General features: G+C 33.3%; 2 protein-coding genes across 2 annotated transcripts; one reads left to right on the forward strand and one right to left on the reverse strand.

Annotated features, from left to right (window-relative positions):
* Positions 1 to 8,026: 8,026 nt before the first annotated feature.
* Positions 8,027 to 9,529, forward strand: LOC18588821 (vesicle-associated membrane protein 711-like). The gene is made up of 4 exons (XM_018128102.2): positions 8,027 to 8,466; positions 8,662 to 8,852; positions 8,966 to 9,129; positions 9,233 to 9,529. Exons 1-4 carry the CDS (start codon positions 8,247 to 8,249, stop codon positions 9,324 to 9,326), a joined length of 669 nt encoding a protein of 222 aa, XP_017983591.2. The 5' UTR covers positions 8,027 to 8,246; the 3' UTR covers positions 9,327 to 9,529.
* Positions 9,530 to 10,247: 718 nt separating this feature from the next.
* On the reverse strand, positions 10,248 to 12,369 carry LOC148760665 (uncharacterized). The gene is made up of 2 exons (XM_088809987.1): positions 11,681 to 12,369; positions 10,248 to 11,268 (listed from the first exon to the last, which is right to left on the reverse strand). The coding sequence occupies exons 1-2, from the start codon at positions 12,272 to 12,274 to the stop codon at positions 10,372 to 10,374; spliced, it is 1,491 nt and encodes a 496-aa protein (XP_088666113.1). The 5' UTR covers positions 12,275 to 12,369; the 3' UTR covers positions 10,248 to 10,371.
* Positions 12,370 to 16,898: the final 4,529 nt, after the last annotated feature.

Below are 16,898 nucleotides of genomic sequence, written 5' to 3' on the forward strand. Positions count from 1 at the left end.
AATCAGTTAGTGCAAAAATAAACTTTTTTGTGAACATCATAAATTTAACAATGCTAGTTTTCTACTCATAAAATCCTTTATGAGCTTAAATAAGGAAACATGCGGTCTTTTAAAAGAATTTTATGAAATTTAACCTAAGCTTCTTATGTGCTCTAACTACTTGATTGTTGCATCGTTCGATAATCCAAAAATATCACTCAATTATTGATTTATCCCATGTGTTACTCTTCAATGCATGTGATATATAATAATAAAACCCTAATTAAGAGCTATCATGTATATGATATTTCTCTTCTAGCTAGCTAGCTAGCTAGCTAGTATTAATCCATATTCAGTTCACACTTGACACAGCTTCACCTTATACCATCAAATCCTATGTTGGGCAGTTCATTGAAGACAAAGATAGGCTGTTGGGCTGAGGCGAGTACATGGTACGGCTTTTGTTGTTTGCTCGATGTTTGTTCTAAACCAATCACTTCCGACCTTCCATTTATTAAATTGGACTGTTTTAATCCGCGTTACATATATTTAATTAAGCCTATATATTAAAAAGTAATGCGTTAATTTTTGGAATACTACAATACTTCCAATTAATTAAAAAAATAGAGCGATTAACTGATTATTAACATCGAGCCCATCCTTAAGGTGAATTGCATAATTGATCTTAAACTTTTGATAGATCTCATTTTTTGGTCTTGCGTTACGTCTCAATTAATGAAAATTATTACAATCATTCCATTAAAAAAAATTGTTAACGTAAGTCAAATTGAGACTTCAATAAAAAAAAAAGTTAAAAACTAAACTAACAATGCGATGTGCATTGATATATCTCTACCCTTAGATAATTAATTCTTTAATTAGAATAATTAATGAAAAAGTAAATATTGAAAAAAAAAAAAGGGTATGAGATTGGATGCTTTAAGAATCTGACCCCACCATAGCATGCGCCGTGGAAGTCCTAGTTACTTGGTTGACGTACGTACCATTGTTAACAGAAATCTATGAGACAAAGGTTCAGAACTAAGACATGGCGGATTCATTTCCCCATAAAATAATTTGACGTCCGGGAAAGCTTTGGGAAAAAAGTAATTGTTTCTGTATCCAATTTTTGTTTATTGCTATAAAAAGAAAGTGAAATAACAATTGAAATAAATTAATTAATGAAGCTATTATAAATGTGATTTACTTGTAAAATCATATTACATGGTCTGCTTTATAAGCAGGGTGTTAGCATGACATCTGCCAAAAAAAAAAAATAGTACTACTAGTATTATTGAAATAGAGGAAAAGCTAGGAATCGGTTTTATCATTAAACTCAATTGTTTTCCCATATGGGACATCTTGAATAAAGAAGATATTGATCTTTTATTGTGCTGCAAATGACATCTACTATATTAAATAATTGTATTATGGAATAGAAATATGTGGTTATTAATTATATCTACTTAAAGGCTGTTTTGGAATTAGGGGCCACAAAGGCATTTTAGATTGTGGAATCTATGGGCCTTTTTGTGCAAGTCACAGCCAGGATTCACAGCTATACTCTGCTATATTGCCAACTTGCCTCGTTCTGGATAAGACTTTGAAGGAGGGATCGTTTGCTTAATGACTTTCTTTAGCAATATACAGGGGCCACATGGAAGGAGACCGATCGAGATGAACAGATCCTCCTGCCTGTATAATCACGTGTTGATGCAAGGTTTCAGCAAAGAATCTTGATGCCCCAATATATATGCCGTTGGTTTAAATCAGGAGACCTTAATATATCTATATTTCTTGTATATTCATCCATAATATATGATTAAGTATGACTAAATGCATTTTTCGTAGGATGAGAAAAAAAATTAAAAATTGATTCCAATCATAATAATATGCAGCTCAGTTCAGATTTTTATTACATTATGTTTGAATTTTTTTTTTCAAAATCGAGTCGAACCAAGTTGTGTTCTGTTCTAATTGTTTGAGCTTTATCAACAAATAAAAAAAAAATTAATGTCTCGAAGAAGTCAATTGATGGCTAAAACTTGAAATTTTGTATTAGAAATTTCAAATTCCAATATTGAAACGAAAGAGATTATATTTATGAGTGAAAAAAGATGGATCTGATTAATCGGTGTATATTCTATGAAATAATTTTTCATTTAATGTATTTTTTTACCAAAATCAAGAAGAAATAATGCATTAATTACACTTTTTTTTAATAATATATCATCTTAATAAGTGTTCATATATATATTTTAACTTTTTAAAAAAAAAAAGTTTATGCACTTAAAACCACATATTAACTCAAAGATAACGAAGAATCTCTAAAACTTTAAAATTTTTATGATTCGAACTTCATCTATGCGGGATTGATCTAATTTTATATTAAAATTTTCATTTATATGTGGCATATGCTATAGAGAAATGCTGTTTGATCCTACCATACGAATTTGTCCGAATTCTCACATGATAATTTTGTTAGGCAAAAATTACTTCCCTTGTCATTTGTATCTATCTCAATTTGGGTCCCCAAATTTTCAGATTTTATAGCACAAAAGCATATATGCTTTCTCTCTGCGTTTTAACCCCAATTTTCATTTTTCTGAAATGTCCACATTGGTTCCTCATAAATCATGCAAGTTAATTGGTCACTCTACCTTTAGGCTCCAACAATAGCATATGATGAATATAGATATTTACAAGTTATCATGATCTGAAATTTTCTTAAAACAAACACACACACACACACTCCATTAAGCTATATTACAATGTCATTGCCAAAGGAATGCCACTTTCTTGCTAGAATAGCATGCATGTAGAGAAATTGAACTTTTAACTTAAAGCAGAGTGGAAGGTTTTTTGTCCATAATAATAAGAGGAAACTTCCCATTCATTTGATCTTTATTCATCGAAACCAAATTAAGGTGAACACATTACTTGCATATATCCCCCCCTTTTGAGGAACTATCCTTTTTCTGCTTACAAGCCAGCTCAACCAGAACCACTAATGAAATTTTGTCTCGTGATAATATTATGCAATTCAGACCGAAACTTCACTGCTGACTCACTCCTTTTCCCAATTTCTGGTCACAGTATTGGATTCTGCAAATACTCTTTAATTTGTTGAGAGAGAGAGACAGAGAGAGAGAGAGAGCTGTAGGAAATTGCATGAGAAAAGAGTACAGCGAGGCAACCATGTGAAATGGTGGTTGGTGGTGAAAGAGAAGAGCATGGTGGTGGGGGAAGAGGCATGGTCTCATCAAAAGAAAAAAATGTTTGTGTTTGAGAGAGAGTCCGTGAATGCATGGTTATAGATATCTTTGAGAGGCTGGCCTCTTTTGTATTCTTCTCCATCCGTGATTCTGCTTTCCTCACTCTGATGTGATTGGTCGGCCTTTTCTCTCTCCCTGTCTCTCTGTCTCTCCTGCCATTCTCTCTCTCTCGCTCATGAATAGTACTTTTCTCCTTGACCACATTTTTAGGTTTTGTGGTGACAACTTGATACTTATGCTATTGCTGCCACTCCAGCTAGCATTAGAATGTGTTAATCGTTAGGAATGCCTAGATGAAGGTTTGGGGTTTGTCATAGAGGACGTACATAATGTATGATAGTATCAAACTCTATATACCAACATTGCTAACTAATAAACAAATGAATTTAACTTAGCAATTAGCAGGAATTTGTTCGAAATGCTGATCATCGGCGATACATCACATGTTCATGCCTTCCTCTGTAAGAAACTTTAAGATGTTGGTTCAAGTTATAAGGATCATGAGATGATTTAATGGGATAAGAAATGTTAATTTCCTATTGTATAACTCACTCAATAGTGCTTTTCCTTTTCTTTCCAATGGGCAATAATTGATGTGGTACGTCAATGATTTCACATTCATTTATGTACATATGATTGCCTGATCTTATCATGGAATTTAATATATTAGCTGATCCAGGAACATGACTCAATGTCTCATGCTCAACAGTACTTGTTTTTATGTAAACAAAATCTTTTAGTTCACTCTTATTGGTGTCGATCTAGAGGGAAAAGCATTTAATAGATATATATATATATATATATAATGAGCAAACGAGTTGAAAAAATTATCCTACCAGTAATTACTCTAAAGTGCATATTTTTAACTGTATTCAAAGTTAATGCCTTCTGTCTCTGTGCGAATCCAGCCACAAGTAACTGATACAAGTTGATGTCTAGGTTTCATTGTTCTGAAGCAGAGAATGTGATGAGCTTTTAACTTCAATCTTGTTGCGTAAACGAAACTTAGCATCTCGAGAAAGAGATGAAACTAATTACTAAAAGGAACAAAATCTATGAGAAACACCCCAATATCCATGCAGCACCTAGTTTCCAATATTCCACTGTAACCCTGGAAAATCTTCAAAATGCAGGCTTATTACCTGGATTTTGTCGTGTGCAATGTCTGTACTGTACGTTATTAGAATTTGTTGGAAGTAAAAATCCAACGGCTGAGATTTGCACTGCGAAATGAACGGCCCTGAATGCAAACTTTTTTCTTCTTGGATTTATCTGGGTTATTATCAGGTGGCTCTGGTTTGTGATGAGGATCTGCATAAATTATATTTGCAGAGCTCGATACAGTATTCTTTCATTTATCATTTTTTGGTACATTTTCGTGTCTTTTGTTTATTTGAGATATATAGAGTCATAAGAACAAAAACTTGAAATTATTTTGTCATAGAATCAGCAAATGCACATGGATGGCACGTGGATGTGTAAGAATTATAAGCTCAATTTTTTTTTATTTAAAAGAGAGATCTGATATACAAGAGCTATTGTTCTTTTTTATGCAATTTTTTTTATAAATTCAATCCTTAATTTTTTTAATTTTAAATTATATAATAAAAAATTATTTTTATATATTCCGTAAAGCTTAGCTTTCATTTTAACATTCAACATCTAAAATTTTAAGTTAAGAGTTCGTTTGAAACGCAAATATTCCTTGAATGATAAGTTGGCTTAAAATGATAAGCATTACAATGTTGTGATAGTTTATTGACCATTGGTTTTAAGGTTGAACACGTGGCGAAATCTAAGACTGCAGTAGCCTTTCCAGAATCCACTAATACCACAAGCTTTGTTACGTTAAGATTTTGGATAATCCTAGGCATATTAATATCCAAACACTTAGCAAATTTTAACTAAAAATATTATTAATTTACTACAACCACATTTTCTATTACATCAATAAAACATTCTAAAAAAATGCCTTTGGGGCCAAGATATCAGTTTTAGGAGCTGAACTTCCCGGCCCAAAATTTAATGAAAACTGGAAAAAGTTAATAATCGAGGGCCCAATAGTTGAAGGATGGGCCAACGTGTTGAATGTGGTAAATGCCACTGAACATTTTAATTTCTTCTTCTTTAATTTTATAAAGCGATTTATCGTTTTTTATGAAAAATTAGAACTTTTTTAAAAAATATTTTCTTCTTATTCTTTTTATTTTAAAAAATGTGTGAAATTAAATTTAATTATTCAACTTTAAAAAAAAATGTATTATTTTATCTCTTTCCAATTGTACATACAAATTTTTTATTTTTACCGTCAACTCATTTCAACTAAGTTAAACCTCAATCTTAGTTAGATGGTAGATGTATTAGTTACATCAATACGGTTTCTTTAATTTTACTTTCTCAGAAGGACTTAACATAAGCTAAATCATATTTCAAGAGATTTAAGTAAGTTCATTTTGGATCTACCCTCAATCATCTTAGATCCCCTTGGGTTGAATTACTCTTGCATCTTAGAGCTGGTTGGATATATAATGCAAATTAGTATACATATCCACTGCAAATTTATTTATTTATTTATTTATTTTAAAACAAGTTCAGCAATTGTTCTTTAATGCAAGTATATCCTAACTCCTTGATAGAAAATTTTATACCTTAACATTTTTTATATCTAAATTAAGTGGCAATGCAATAAGGATGCCGAAATCTTCTCCGCACGAAACGTAGGTTGTAGCAAATCTAAAATTGTCCAAGTGTCTAGCTTTAATGGCGGTCTACATAGACTTCACCTAAAATAACACAAACAGTGGTAAGGAATTTGGTTTTACTGTTAACCTATTGCTAGATAGAGGAGGACTAACTAGGTTTCTCATCTCTCAGTAAAAGTCGAAAACCACAAGAGGAGGATGAAAAAGAGAAACCACCCATTCCTACGGATACACCACCAAAATTGTTCCCTAGGATTTCACATTAAGAGTTGCCAATAACCAAGGATTACAGATCGCTTACAGAGACAGAGCTAATCAATTTTTATCAGAGGTTAAAAGCAAAAGAAAATTAAAAATTAAAAATTTTTAAAAAAACCATTAAAAGAAAAAATATATAATATATATAAGATTTTAAAAATTTTGAGAAGCTATCCACAAGGTTCTACCCTGACTACTTGGCTGCTATAATCTCATCTCTCAATCCTCAATAGGATATCTCCCTTAGGGTGATGTATCATTTTTCTATTTTTTTAATAATTAGGGAGGGAGAATTTAAACTTTACTTTTTAAACAGAAAAATAATGCACCAACTAATAAGCCAAATGTTCGGGTGCAGGTGATGTATCATTTATTTATCATCCATTTATCATCATGTAACTTATATTATACCCAATGTATATCCCATTGCACATAATTAGGTAAGATTACTTAAAGTAATTTCAAAATATAACAATTCTCACATAAGATAACCAGATGATATCAAGTTTAAGAATTATTTACATGATTAACATATGAAAATGTTTTGATAAACACTTAAATGATATACTAAATGAAATTCTTATGGTAAGTCATTTTTAATTAACTTGTTTTGTAACAAACATTCATATAATAGTTTTAAATATCATAATATTTCAATTTATGAAATTAATTGTTTATTTCATAAGTAAAAAACATAACATATGTTAATCTTGATTTATATCAATGGTCGGACTTGATAAAATATCAACTAGAAAATGTTTAAGATGATTTGATGTAGCGGAGATTTTATAACTATATCACATTATAATTTTTATGCAAAATATATATACTCTAATGACGTTATATTATAAATAATAAACATACGAAAATATGTAAATTCATAAATAAAAAGAAAAAACCTTTCATTATTACAATATACTAAATCAAGATCAATGTATTTTACAATGTTAGTTTACAAAATACATTGATTGGCATGCATGACAAACATGGATTCTATCAAAAGCATGAAAACTTGGGTCCTCCTATTTATTTATGGATTTTGTGTTAATAAGTGTTTTAAAAGCATATTTTAAGATTAATTAAAATATGATTTATAATAATATTTTTATATTTAATTTAAATGTGGTATGTAATTGTTAATTTCTTGAGTTTCAATGCAAGGAAGAAAATAATATTTAATATAATAATCTTAAAAAGTATTTTTGAATACTCGTTCTTAAAATTATTTATTATCATATCCAATTTCTTGATGATGTCAAATTAACAAGCCAAAAGGGGAAAGTTAGAAAACGGAGGTTATGAAACCCAGCTGTCATGCATACAAAAGATAGCCACTGTGGCTCCTGTTGCCTGTTTCTTTGATTGTTTTTGCTGTTGCTGCTTGGGCCCACTTATCTATTATTGGACGGTGAGATTTTCTTCCTCATAATTCACCTTCTTGATTTTTTTTCCTCTGTCCATCTGATTCTGCATCATTGCATGACAGTAATATTATCTTACCAAAATAAAAATCAATTAAAAAGAAATAAAAAAAGTTATCCAATAATTTTTGGTTCATAAAAGTAACTGTTTTTAAAAGATAACGGAGTGATTACTTGGAGTCCATTAATGATTAGAAGCAGTGTTACAGTTGGTGTTGTACCAACGCCAGACTGTTCCCTTTTCTTTTCTTCATTGACCTTTACTCCCTCGCATTCACGTCTGACGTCCCCACCACCAAACTCATTTGATTGGTCCACGTGTCTTTTTCCCGCCAAACTCGGACGAAAACTATTAACAAATTCAAAATTCAGCGTCCTCCTTTCTCCACTCTGTCTTCGAAATCCGACCTCCACCTGGACTGCTTCTCTTCCACTTTCACCTCCTCCTTGGTTCCTTTTTTGTTATGTTTTTCCCTTAAATTTCCCCAATCTCTGCCAAAATAAGCCAGCCTCCCAGCTCCAATCCCAGATCCCCCATCTTCAATTGTGATAAAAGGAAAAAGAACGATCGGCGTTCGGCGTAAACAGGGGAAACAGACTGTCGCAGGGAAATGGGGATATTTTATGGGATGGTGGCGAGGGGGCAGGTGGTGTTGGCGGAGTTTAGTGCGACGCAGACGAATGCGAGCACGATCGCGAGGCAGATATTGGAGAAGATGAAAGAAGGAAAGAACGATAGCAATTCTTCGTTTTCGCATGATCGGTATATTTTTCATGTCAAGAGAACCGATTGCCTCACCGTTCTTTGCATGGCCGATGATGCCTCCGGAAGTAAGTACTTCCTAAATATACATAGAAATTTCACTGCTTAATCTCTTATTGGCATTCAAATTACGATTCATCTTCAATTCCTAATAGGTTTAGAGGAGATTATCTATAATGTTAGTAAATATTGTCTCAACTAAATGTATGATAAATTTTAAAAGGTGAATGTAACAAATTAATCTCGTTGATGATTTTATGTAGGGAGAATCCCTTTTGCTTTCCTTGAAGATATCCATCAAAAATTTGTTAAGACCTATGGTCGTGCCATTCATTCAGCCTCAGCTTATGCAATGAATGATGAATTCTCGAGGGTCCTGAGTCAGCAGATGGACCATTTCTCAAATGATCAGAATGCCGACAGATTAAACCGTTTGAAAGGGGAAATGAGCCAGGTACAATTTCCAATTGTAAATTGTGTTCATTCATGATTGTTTCTTTCAAATTTTGTTGATCCTTGAAGTTTCAGTGTCAAGATTCCTTAATCTTCATAATTATGTACATATAGGTACGGAGCGTAATGATTGACAACATTGAGAAAGTTTTGGAGAGAGGCGACCGCTTGGCGTTGCTCGTTGAAAAGACGAGTGCAATGCAGGGGAATACACTTCGTTTCAAGAGGCAAGCTCGTCGTTACAAAAATGCTTTGTGGTGGAGAGATTGTAAATTCACGTAAGTAAGCCGAATACATTCCAGTCTTAACAGTACGTATAGGGGCGGATTAATTCCGCTTCGGTTTCACTAAATTCAAGTAGGAATTGCTGTTGTCTTGCAGAGCGACATTGATACTACTGGTTCTGTTGGTCATCCTCTATGTTCTGCTCACATTTTTTTGTCATGGACTCTTTTTGTCGTCGTGCTTGAAGTAACACGGGAGCGGCTTCCATGGTTTGTCACATTTTATGGTATATTGGCAATGCTGTTCATGGAAAATCTGGCCATAACATTTTCACATGTTTAGCAGAGCGTCAGCCATGTTTCTGTAAATGCCTGTAATGATTTTGGTTGTACAAGTTTAGAAATGTTGGCATAAGATAATACATACTCAAGCCCTACTGCCAAATTTTGCCAATTTTGAAGTCTAAACCTTGGGTTGACGAAACCATCATGCATACTCCGAGCTTCAACCAACATAGAAAGAGGGGGAAAGAGTGTGATTTACGCTTACCAGGTCTCTATAACGAGTGTGATTAGTATCTTTTAAGGTTTGAATGTCACCGCTAGGCAAAAGCACAGCATCCTCCCCAGATCACTAAAATCTTGAGTTAAGCTCCTTTAAGAATTGACTATTCTAAACATTTCTGCTAAACCATTGCCAATCTTGAGCTGAACTCCCTTTTTCCCCCCTGCTCGCACACTCCCTCGAAGCATGATGGGGGAATAATAGGATAAAAAACTAGGATTAATTGGCAACAGATGGAATCAGAAATGAAGTTTGTGATCACAATAGTTTCCCCTATCTCCATGCAGCAAGCATTGCCTGTCGGTTGTCACTATGAGTTGATTTTCAATTGGGCGGGTGCTTGAGTGAGAAAGTTTCATAAAATATTTAATTATTTTTTCTTTAGCAAGATAATCTGCCCCTCTTGGATCCAAATAATACCGGACTGTAATTGCTTGATAATCGCAATCACTGTCTCTTGGGTTCCTATTTAAAACACCCTTTTTGTCCTTCTGATTAAACAAGTTTTATGCAAATTAAAAAACAAAAAAGTTTTGATATGGAAAGGATATATGATTTGTTTCTTTCTGTCCAAGCTATTAATCAATAAGTTGCCAAAGAAAATGCATTATTGACAAAGTAAAAATTATTTTGTCACCCTTCATATGAAAGCATAAAAGGACTTAAGAATTTTCCTCAGTACATAGAATTGCAATATTCTAAAACACAAGATTGGCACACATTAAGCTCCGTCACAGTGTGGAGATGAGGTTTATCAGTCTGACTACCAATTTTAGAAGATACTTTATCAATCGGATTATCAGTCGAATTGTGTGTGCAAGAAGAAGCAGCCCCATAATGCCAATCCAACCATACACTGCATATCGTATGTTGATTAGCGCAGAGTCCGCGTGATCGGGTGTGACAGCCATGACAGACATCGTATATGTGAGTGCCATTGCCGTGATGGCAACCCACATAACGACCATTAAAATCCACATGAAGAACCTATGCCTTAATGGTAATCCACTTACAAGCAACAGGATGATGCTAAGAGATGCCATGAAACCAGTTGTGTTAGCAATGAGGAATAAGGTATATGTATCAGAATCAGTATCTGCCATTACGGAAAACCCTGCCTTGTGATCTGGTTTGTTTGATGCCATTGATGAAGAATCACTTGGGGAAGTGGCCATCGATGAAGAATCACTTGGGGAAGTGGCCATCGATGAAGAATCACTTGGGGAAGTGTCTTGCCAAACGCCACTAGGAGGATTGACGCCCACTTGGAAAGCCATGGTAGCTAACAGGGAAGCCACCAGCATTAAGGTACCGCGTTTTTTCTCCAGCCAATCAGCATAGCTGTTAATCTTAAACCTCTTGCGAACTTTACTTTTCTTAGGTTTCGATGCATTTGTTTGATTAGATATAGATGGTGAGGATAAGATCTTGATCCTTATGGCTTTAAGTTGACGATCTGACAAAGGCTTATCTTTTGCATGCACAGCTCCAATTCGTCGAAGGGACTCAACAATCTCCTTCTCTTTCAGATTTCTTTCATTTTGAGATAAAAGATCAAGTGGAGTGAAGCCATCTGCATTCTCACAGTTCACTTCGATTGTAGTGCCAGAAATCAAGTAGTGTATGGTCTGCACATATACATATTTGATCCTTCAATTCAGTATATAAATATGAGGAAGAAATTTTTATGTGTGTGCATCAATTCCACAAGATATAGCTTTGAAAATTTAAAGAAGAAAACAGGCCCAAAGCCAATGACCAGAGAGACGCCTCTTACCAAACTCAGCTAGCATAAACAGACAAAAAAGATCCACCTGGATTTGAGTTAACTGGGTGTTCCATGGGTTGGGTTTAGGGTTTAAGTCATTAACTTGTTTCCTTATTATGGAGTTTGAATTAAGATTTAAGATTAGGTCATTAACTACGTAAATCAAGATAGTGAATAATATAAAGTTTACAAACTCTAGTCTAGCTAGAATCAATAGATTGCTTTGTTTGAAAGGGGGAATGAATTAAAAAGGGAGTTGTTATAGAACGTACCTCTGTTTGCTTGTCAGCTATTGCTAGATGCAAGATGGTGTTGCCATCATAATTCTTACAATTCACAAACTCATGATCGGCAATTTCCATCAATAGCTTCATTGCTTCCAACTGATTGTACCTCACGCACGCATGTAAAATGGTCTCCCCTTCGTCCATCAGCGACCGAGCTGCCCAGGGTCTGGCACGAATCAACTCTCTCAACACATTGATATGACCCTTGATGGCTGCAATATGCAGAGGGTTCCTCCCATCAAAGTCACAAACATGGCACATATCAGGGTTGACCTGAAGTAATCTTTTTGCAATATCCAGGTACCCTTTTGCTACTGCTAAGTGAAGAGGTGATGACTTTCGAGAATCAACTTCTTTGGCCAGCTCAGGCTTACGACTAATAATTTCGTCAACGAATTCTAGGTGTCCAAGCATGGAAGCCACGTGCAAAGGCGTTTCAGGGTAACGCCCAGTGATAAATCGGTCAAGAAGCAGTGCATCCTCTTGAAGCAAACTAAGCAAGGAAATCACACTGCCTTCGACAGCCGCTTCATAGAGCTTCCTCTCCATTTTCTTTGCATCAGTGTTCTCTTTCTCCATTTTCGGAAATCACAGTGCAAAGATAGGAGGCCTATTATTATGCTAGATATAATTTGTAAATGGAACTATCTAGGAAACAACAATCTTCCATGTTGACCAAAAGGAATGAAAGGAACTTATCTCTTGTATCTCCTATTAAAAAAATTTTAAAAAATGAATTAAGGCTGAGAAAATATAATGGACAGGGGTCATGGAAATGAATTTATTTAAATTATTTGTTTATTTAACAAAATTATTTATTAAATAGAATTTTAATATACATAATGTAATATATTTAAACAAATCTTACATGTATGTAGAGTTGATGTTGAGTAAGTGATCAGTGTATCATAATAAAAATTCTCATTAATTAAAATTTTTAAAAAAATCAATCGAAGCGACTGAATTTGAAAATAAAATCGAAATAACATATGGGTGATGCACCAATCTCTTTCATCAAATGTTTTGCAAGTTTGATTGATATAATTAATCAAATGAAAACAAAATTGATAGGAATGTCACTTCATCTTTTTTTTATAATTTTTTTAAATTAAAATACTAAATTACGATTTTTTTTTCAGCACCAGATCTTTAATTTTATTATAATTCAAACACTAAATATGTAATTAACTCTTTTGTGACATTGTCTCTGTCAAATTGGTTTCTTTCCTCTGTCCATTTTTTTTTTAGAGAAATTTGCCCCGATGGAATGAGCCTGGACCCATACCGTAGTTGCGTGAAAATCAAGTTTGGGGAAGTTGTGGAAAAAATTGAAGTTGACCAAGACTTCTCTCCGATTGGGTCTTACATTGACGAAGAAAAACAAAGATAACAACTTTTCAATTTTGTCACGTTGAACACGCAAGGTGAAAAAGAAATGATCCAGTCTACCCTGACCTAGCTAAGCATGGTTTGCATGTCCAGGAAGACATTTACCTTGGCTAGGGGAATGTCCTGATCTACTTTTGTTCACTATAACTGGTTATTGTGATCCTCTTCTTTAATGACTGAAGTTACTTTACCTCGAAAAAAGAAAAACAAAAGAATTTGTTGTCTTAATTTCTTTTGGATTCACATCTATTTAGAGAACTCTTTTCTGTTATTTTAATTAAACAAATTAATTTGAATTGGGAAGGATATACTAATATTTCTTTTCCCTCTCCAAGCTATAAATGAGAAAAGTGAAACTGAAAGCCAATGCATTACTGGTGGTGAAACTTAATTTCCCCCCCAAAATTGAAGATTCACAACATTGAAATAATATAAAAAACCGTCTCTTTAGGAATCTCCAATCTACTCTCCAAAACACTCAATTTTGGGCGTTGAATGTAACTACACAACTTACTTTCAAGTTATCAATGAGCTTGTGATATTCATTAATTTAACTTTTGATGTCCTTGTTATAACATCTCGTGACCTCGTTTAACAGTTAACAAGATCCTATCGATATGATGAAGGGTCACTTGATGTAAATTTAAATATCAAAGAACGATTACGGATGAAAAAAATATTTTAAAGTAAAATATTATTTTTATAAATAAAATAATATTAAAATATTAAAATTTTATTAATTAAAAGAATCAGTCTGAAAAAAGATTATATGATCAATTTAAATAAGAGAGAAGAAAAACGAATAAATTTTGGATATAAATGACGTAAGTAAGACCTGCATGTTTTATTAAATTGAGCTAGTGTGGATAAATAAATATTTAAATATTATGATGATATCGCGTTAAAATGTAATTTTGATATTTTAATTGTATACATGTAAAGGAGAAAAGATAGAAGAAAATTAAAATTTTTAAACGTGTCGAAAGGATCAAATTTTAAAATATAAAAATTAGAGGGTTGTGTAGTAAATAAAATAAAATTGAAGATTTATATGTAAATTTTAATATTTGAAAGAAATAAAATAAATAATTAATAAAAAAATAAAAAAATAAAAAGAATTGAGAGGTAGCGGATGGGAATGAAGAAAAGACAAGTCAAGTTAAGTGAGAAATAAAATGAGATAAGGATAAGGATGAGAGAAGAAAAGACAAGCAAGGAGAAAAAAAAATGTGTAATAAAAGGTGATGAATTGGGCAGCCGCCCATGTGGGGAAAGTAAAGGAGATAAATTTTGTTTAAGTTAAAGATAGTAGGGGCCGGCCAATAAAGGAAGAGGGGAAATAAAAACCATAAAAAAAAGGGGACATGACAAGCATCAAAATGGAGCCACATCATGTATAATTTTATTTGTTTTTTTTTATCTATTTCTTGCCACTATTTTTTTTATAGAGACAAAACGGGAGAGAAAGCGAGCTTGTTTATTGGTGCCGACAAAGGGACATAGAGAACGGAAAGAAAAGATGTAAGGAAAGCGTCGGCTTTCCCCCCAAATTTGCAGCACATAAAAAGAAAAATTTATTTGTCTTTTGTTTCCTTGCTTCAGCTGAGCATGAGGCAAAGAAAAAGGGAGAGAAATAGCTGGTGAGAGAGTAGAAATATGGTTGTTGAAAAGTGAGAAAGAGAGGTTGTGTTGCTGCCGGTTTGTAAAGGAAAATAGGGGCTGTTGGCTGCCAATTTGAGAAGGAAAAAAGGGGAGGCTTTAAGTCACCAGCGGAGAGGATGGAGCTTGGGTATTCGCCGCCAGTTAGAGAGGATAGAGCTTGGAGTAGTTGTCGTCAATTTAAGGCAGAGAAAAGGCTCGATCGGCTGTAAAGGAGAGAGAAGGAAGGAAAATAAAAAAAAATAGAGAGAAAAAAATAAAAATAAAAACAAAAGAAAATAAGAGAAAAACAAGGAAGAAAAAAAAATACAAAAGTAAAGGAAGTGAGTTGTGTTAGAGTGTCAGATGAAATAACGAGTTATTGACGAGTAGAAATAACGATATGGTATCTCGTTATTTCAAAGTGAGTACGGGGTGTCAATTTTAAAATTTTTATAATTATGTATATGTATTTATATATGAGTTATTATACATGAAAAAATTATGGACAGAATACGTTGATAGAATTTTAAGAAAATTTGCGATTGCTATAGTTTTTAAACGTGTTTTGAATATATATATATATATATATATATGTATATTTATATGTAAAGTGTCTTAACCCGGGAAACAAGCCTTTCAAGATGATTTACATCAAAGAAAAATGTGCCTTATATTTGTGTGGTGTGCATTCATGAGATTTAATTACATATTCACTATGTCATTTTGAAATGAGAATCGCATACAAAAGTTTATTGTATATAGTTTTGTGAAAAGAGAGTTTTATCTTGATACGGCGGTCAGTATTTTGAAAATGATTTGAAAAGATTCTTTGAAAACTTAATTTGGATTTTTAAACAGTTTTACTAAACCAAGAAATTCGATAGTAGGTTGGCTGTCACTTTGGTTAAGTGTGATCCTCGTGCACAAGTGAGCTCTAGTTAGAGAACTTTTGACTCGTTGATGGGCGGTTAGGCGTGGCGAGAGTCACGACCTGTGATATATGTATGCGTGGCTAGGTCACCAATGATTTACACGGTTGCGATCGCCTGATATCTCCTATGTCGGCCAACATTGTTAAGATCGCCATGGCATATGGGAATCCGGTGAAAGCGATGCTCCCAGATGTTATTAATTGGTAGTGGGACCACAAGTTTTATTTTCATTCCCTACTCGAAAGTGACATCTTTGGGTTTTCAAACTCATATTTCTTTGCATGCTGAAAACAGAATTAAACGGTTTTTCACAACTCTCCTATTTTTACGGTGAAATGAATTTCAACTCCTCGAGTACGAGGTGATTTGTGATTTACATATAAGTTTGATTAACATTCGATTTCATGGGAGCTTGCTAAAATTTATTGATTTGATTGGAGTAAAATGTCAATTAATTTCAACGGTGAAATTCTTTTATGTAAAATTGTTTTAATTCAATATTTCAAATGATTGACTTGAATAAGGTTATTGATTGACTCTCTCTCTCGCTCATGAATAATACTTTTCTCCTTGACCACATTTTTAGGTTTTGTGGTGACAAGTTGACACTTATGCTATTGCTGCCACTCCAGCTAGCATTAGAATGTGTTAATCGTTAGGAATGCCTAGATGAAGGTTTGGGGTTTGTCATAGAGGACGTACATAATGTATGATAGTATCAAACTCTATATACCAACATTGCTAATTAATAAACAAATGAATTTAACTTAGCAATTAGCAGGAATTTGTTCGAAATGCTGATCATCGGCGATACATCACATGTTCATGCCTTCCTCTGTAAGAAACTTTAAGATGTTGGTTCAAGTTATAAGGATCATGAGATGATTTAATGGGATAAGAAATGTTAATTTCCTATTGTATAACTCACTCAATAGTGCTTTTCCTTTTCTTTCCAATGGGCAATAATTGATGTGGTACGTCAATGATTTCACATTCATTTATGTACATATGATTGCCTGATCTTATCATGGAATTTAATATATTAGCTGATCCAGGAACATGACTCAATGTCTCATGCTCAACAGTACTTGTTTTTATGTAAACAAAATCTTTTAGTTCACTCTTATTGGTGTCGATCTAGAGGGAAAAGCATTTAATAGATATATATATATATATATATAATGAGCAAACGAGTTGAAAAAATTATCCTACCAGTAATTACTCTAAAGTGCATATTTTTA

This window comes from Theobroma cacao, chromosome 9, assembly GCF_053813885.1.
Source record: "Theobroma cacao isolate CCN51 chromosome 9, ASM5381388v1, whole genome shotgun sequence".
In the NCBI taxonomy this organism is placed as follows: domain Eukaryota; kingdom Viridiplantae; phylum Streptophyta; class Magnoliopsida; order Malvales; family Malvaceae; genus Theobroma; species Theobroma cacao.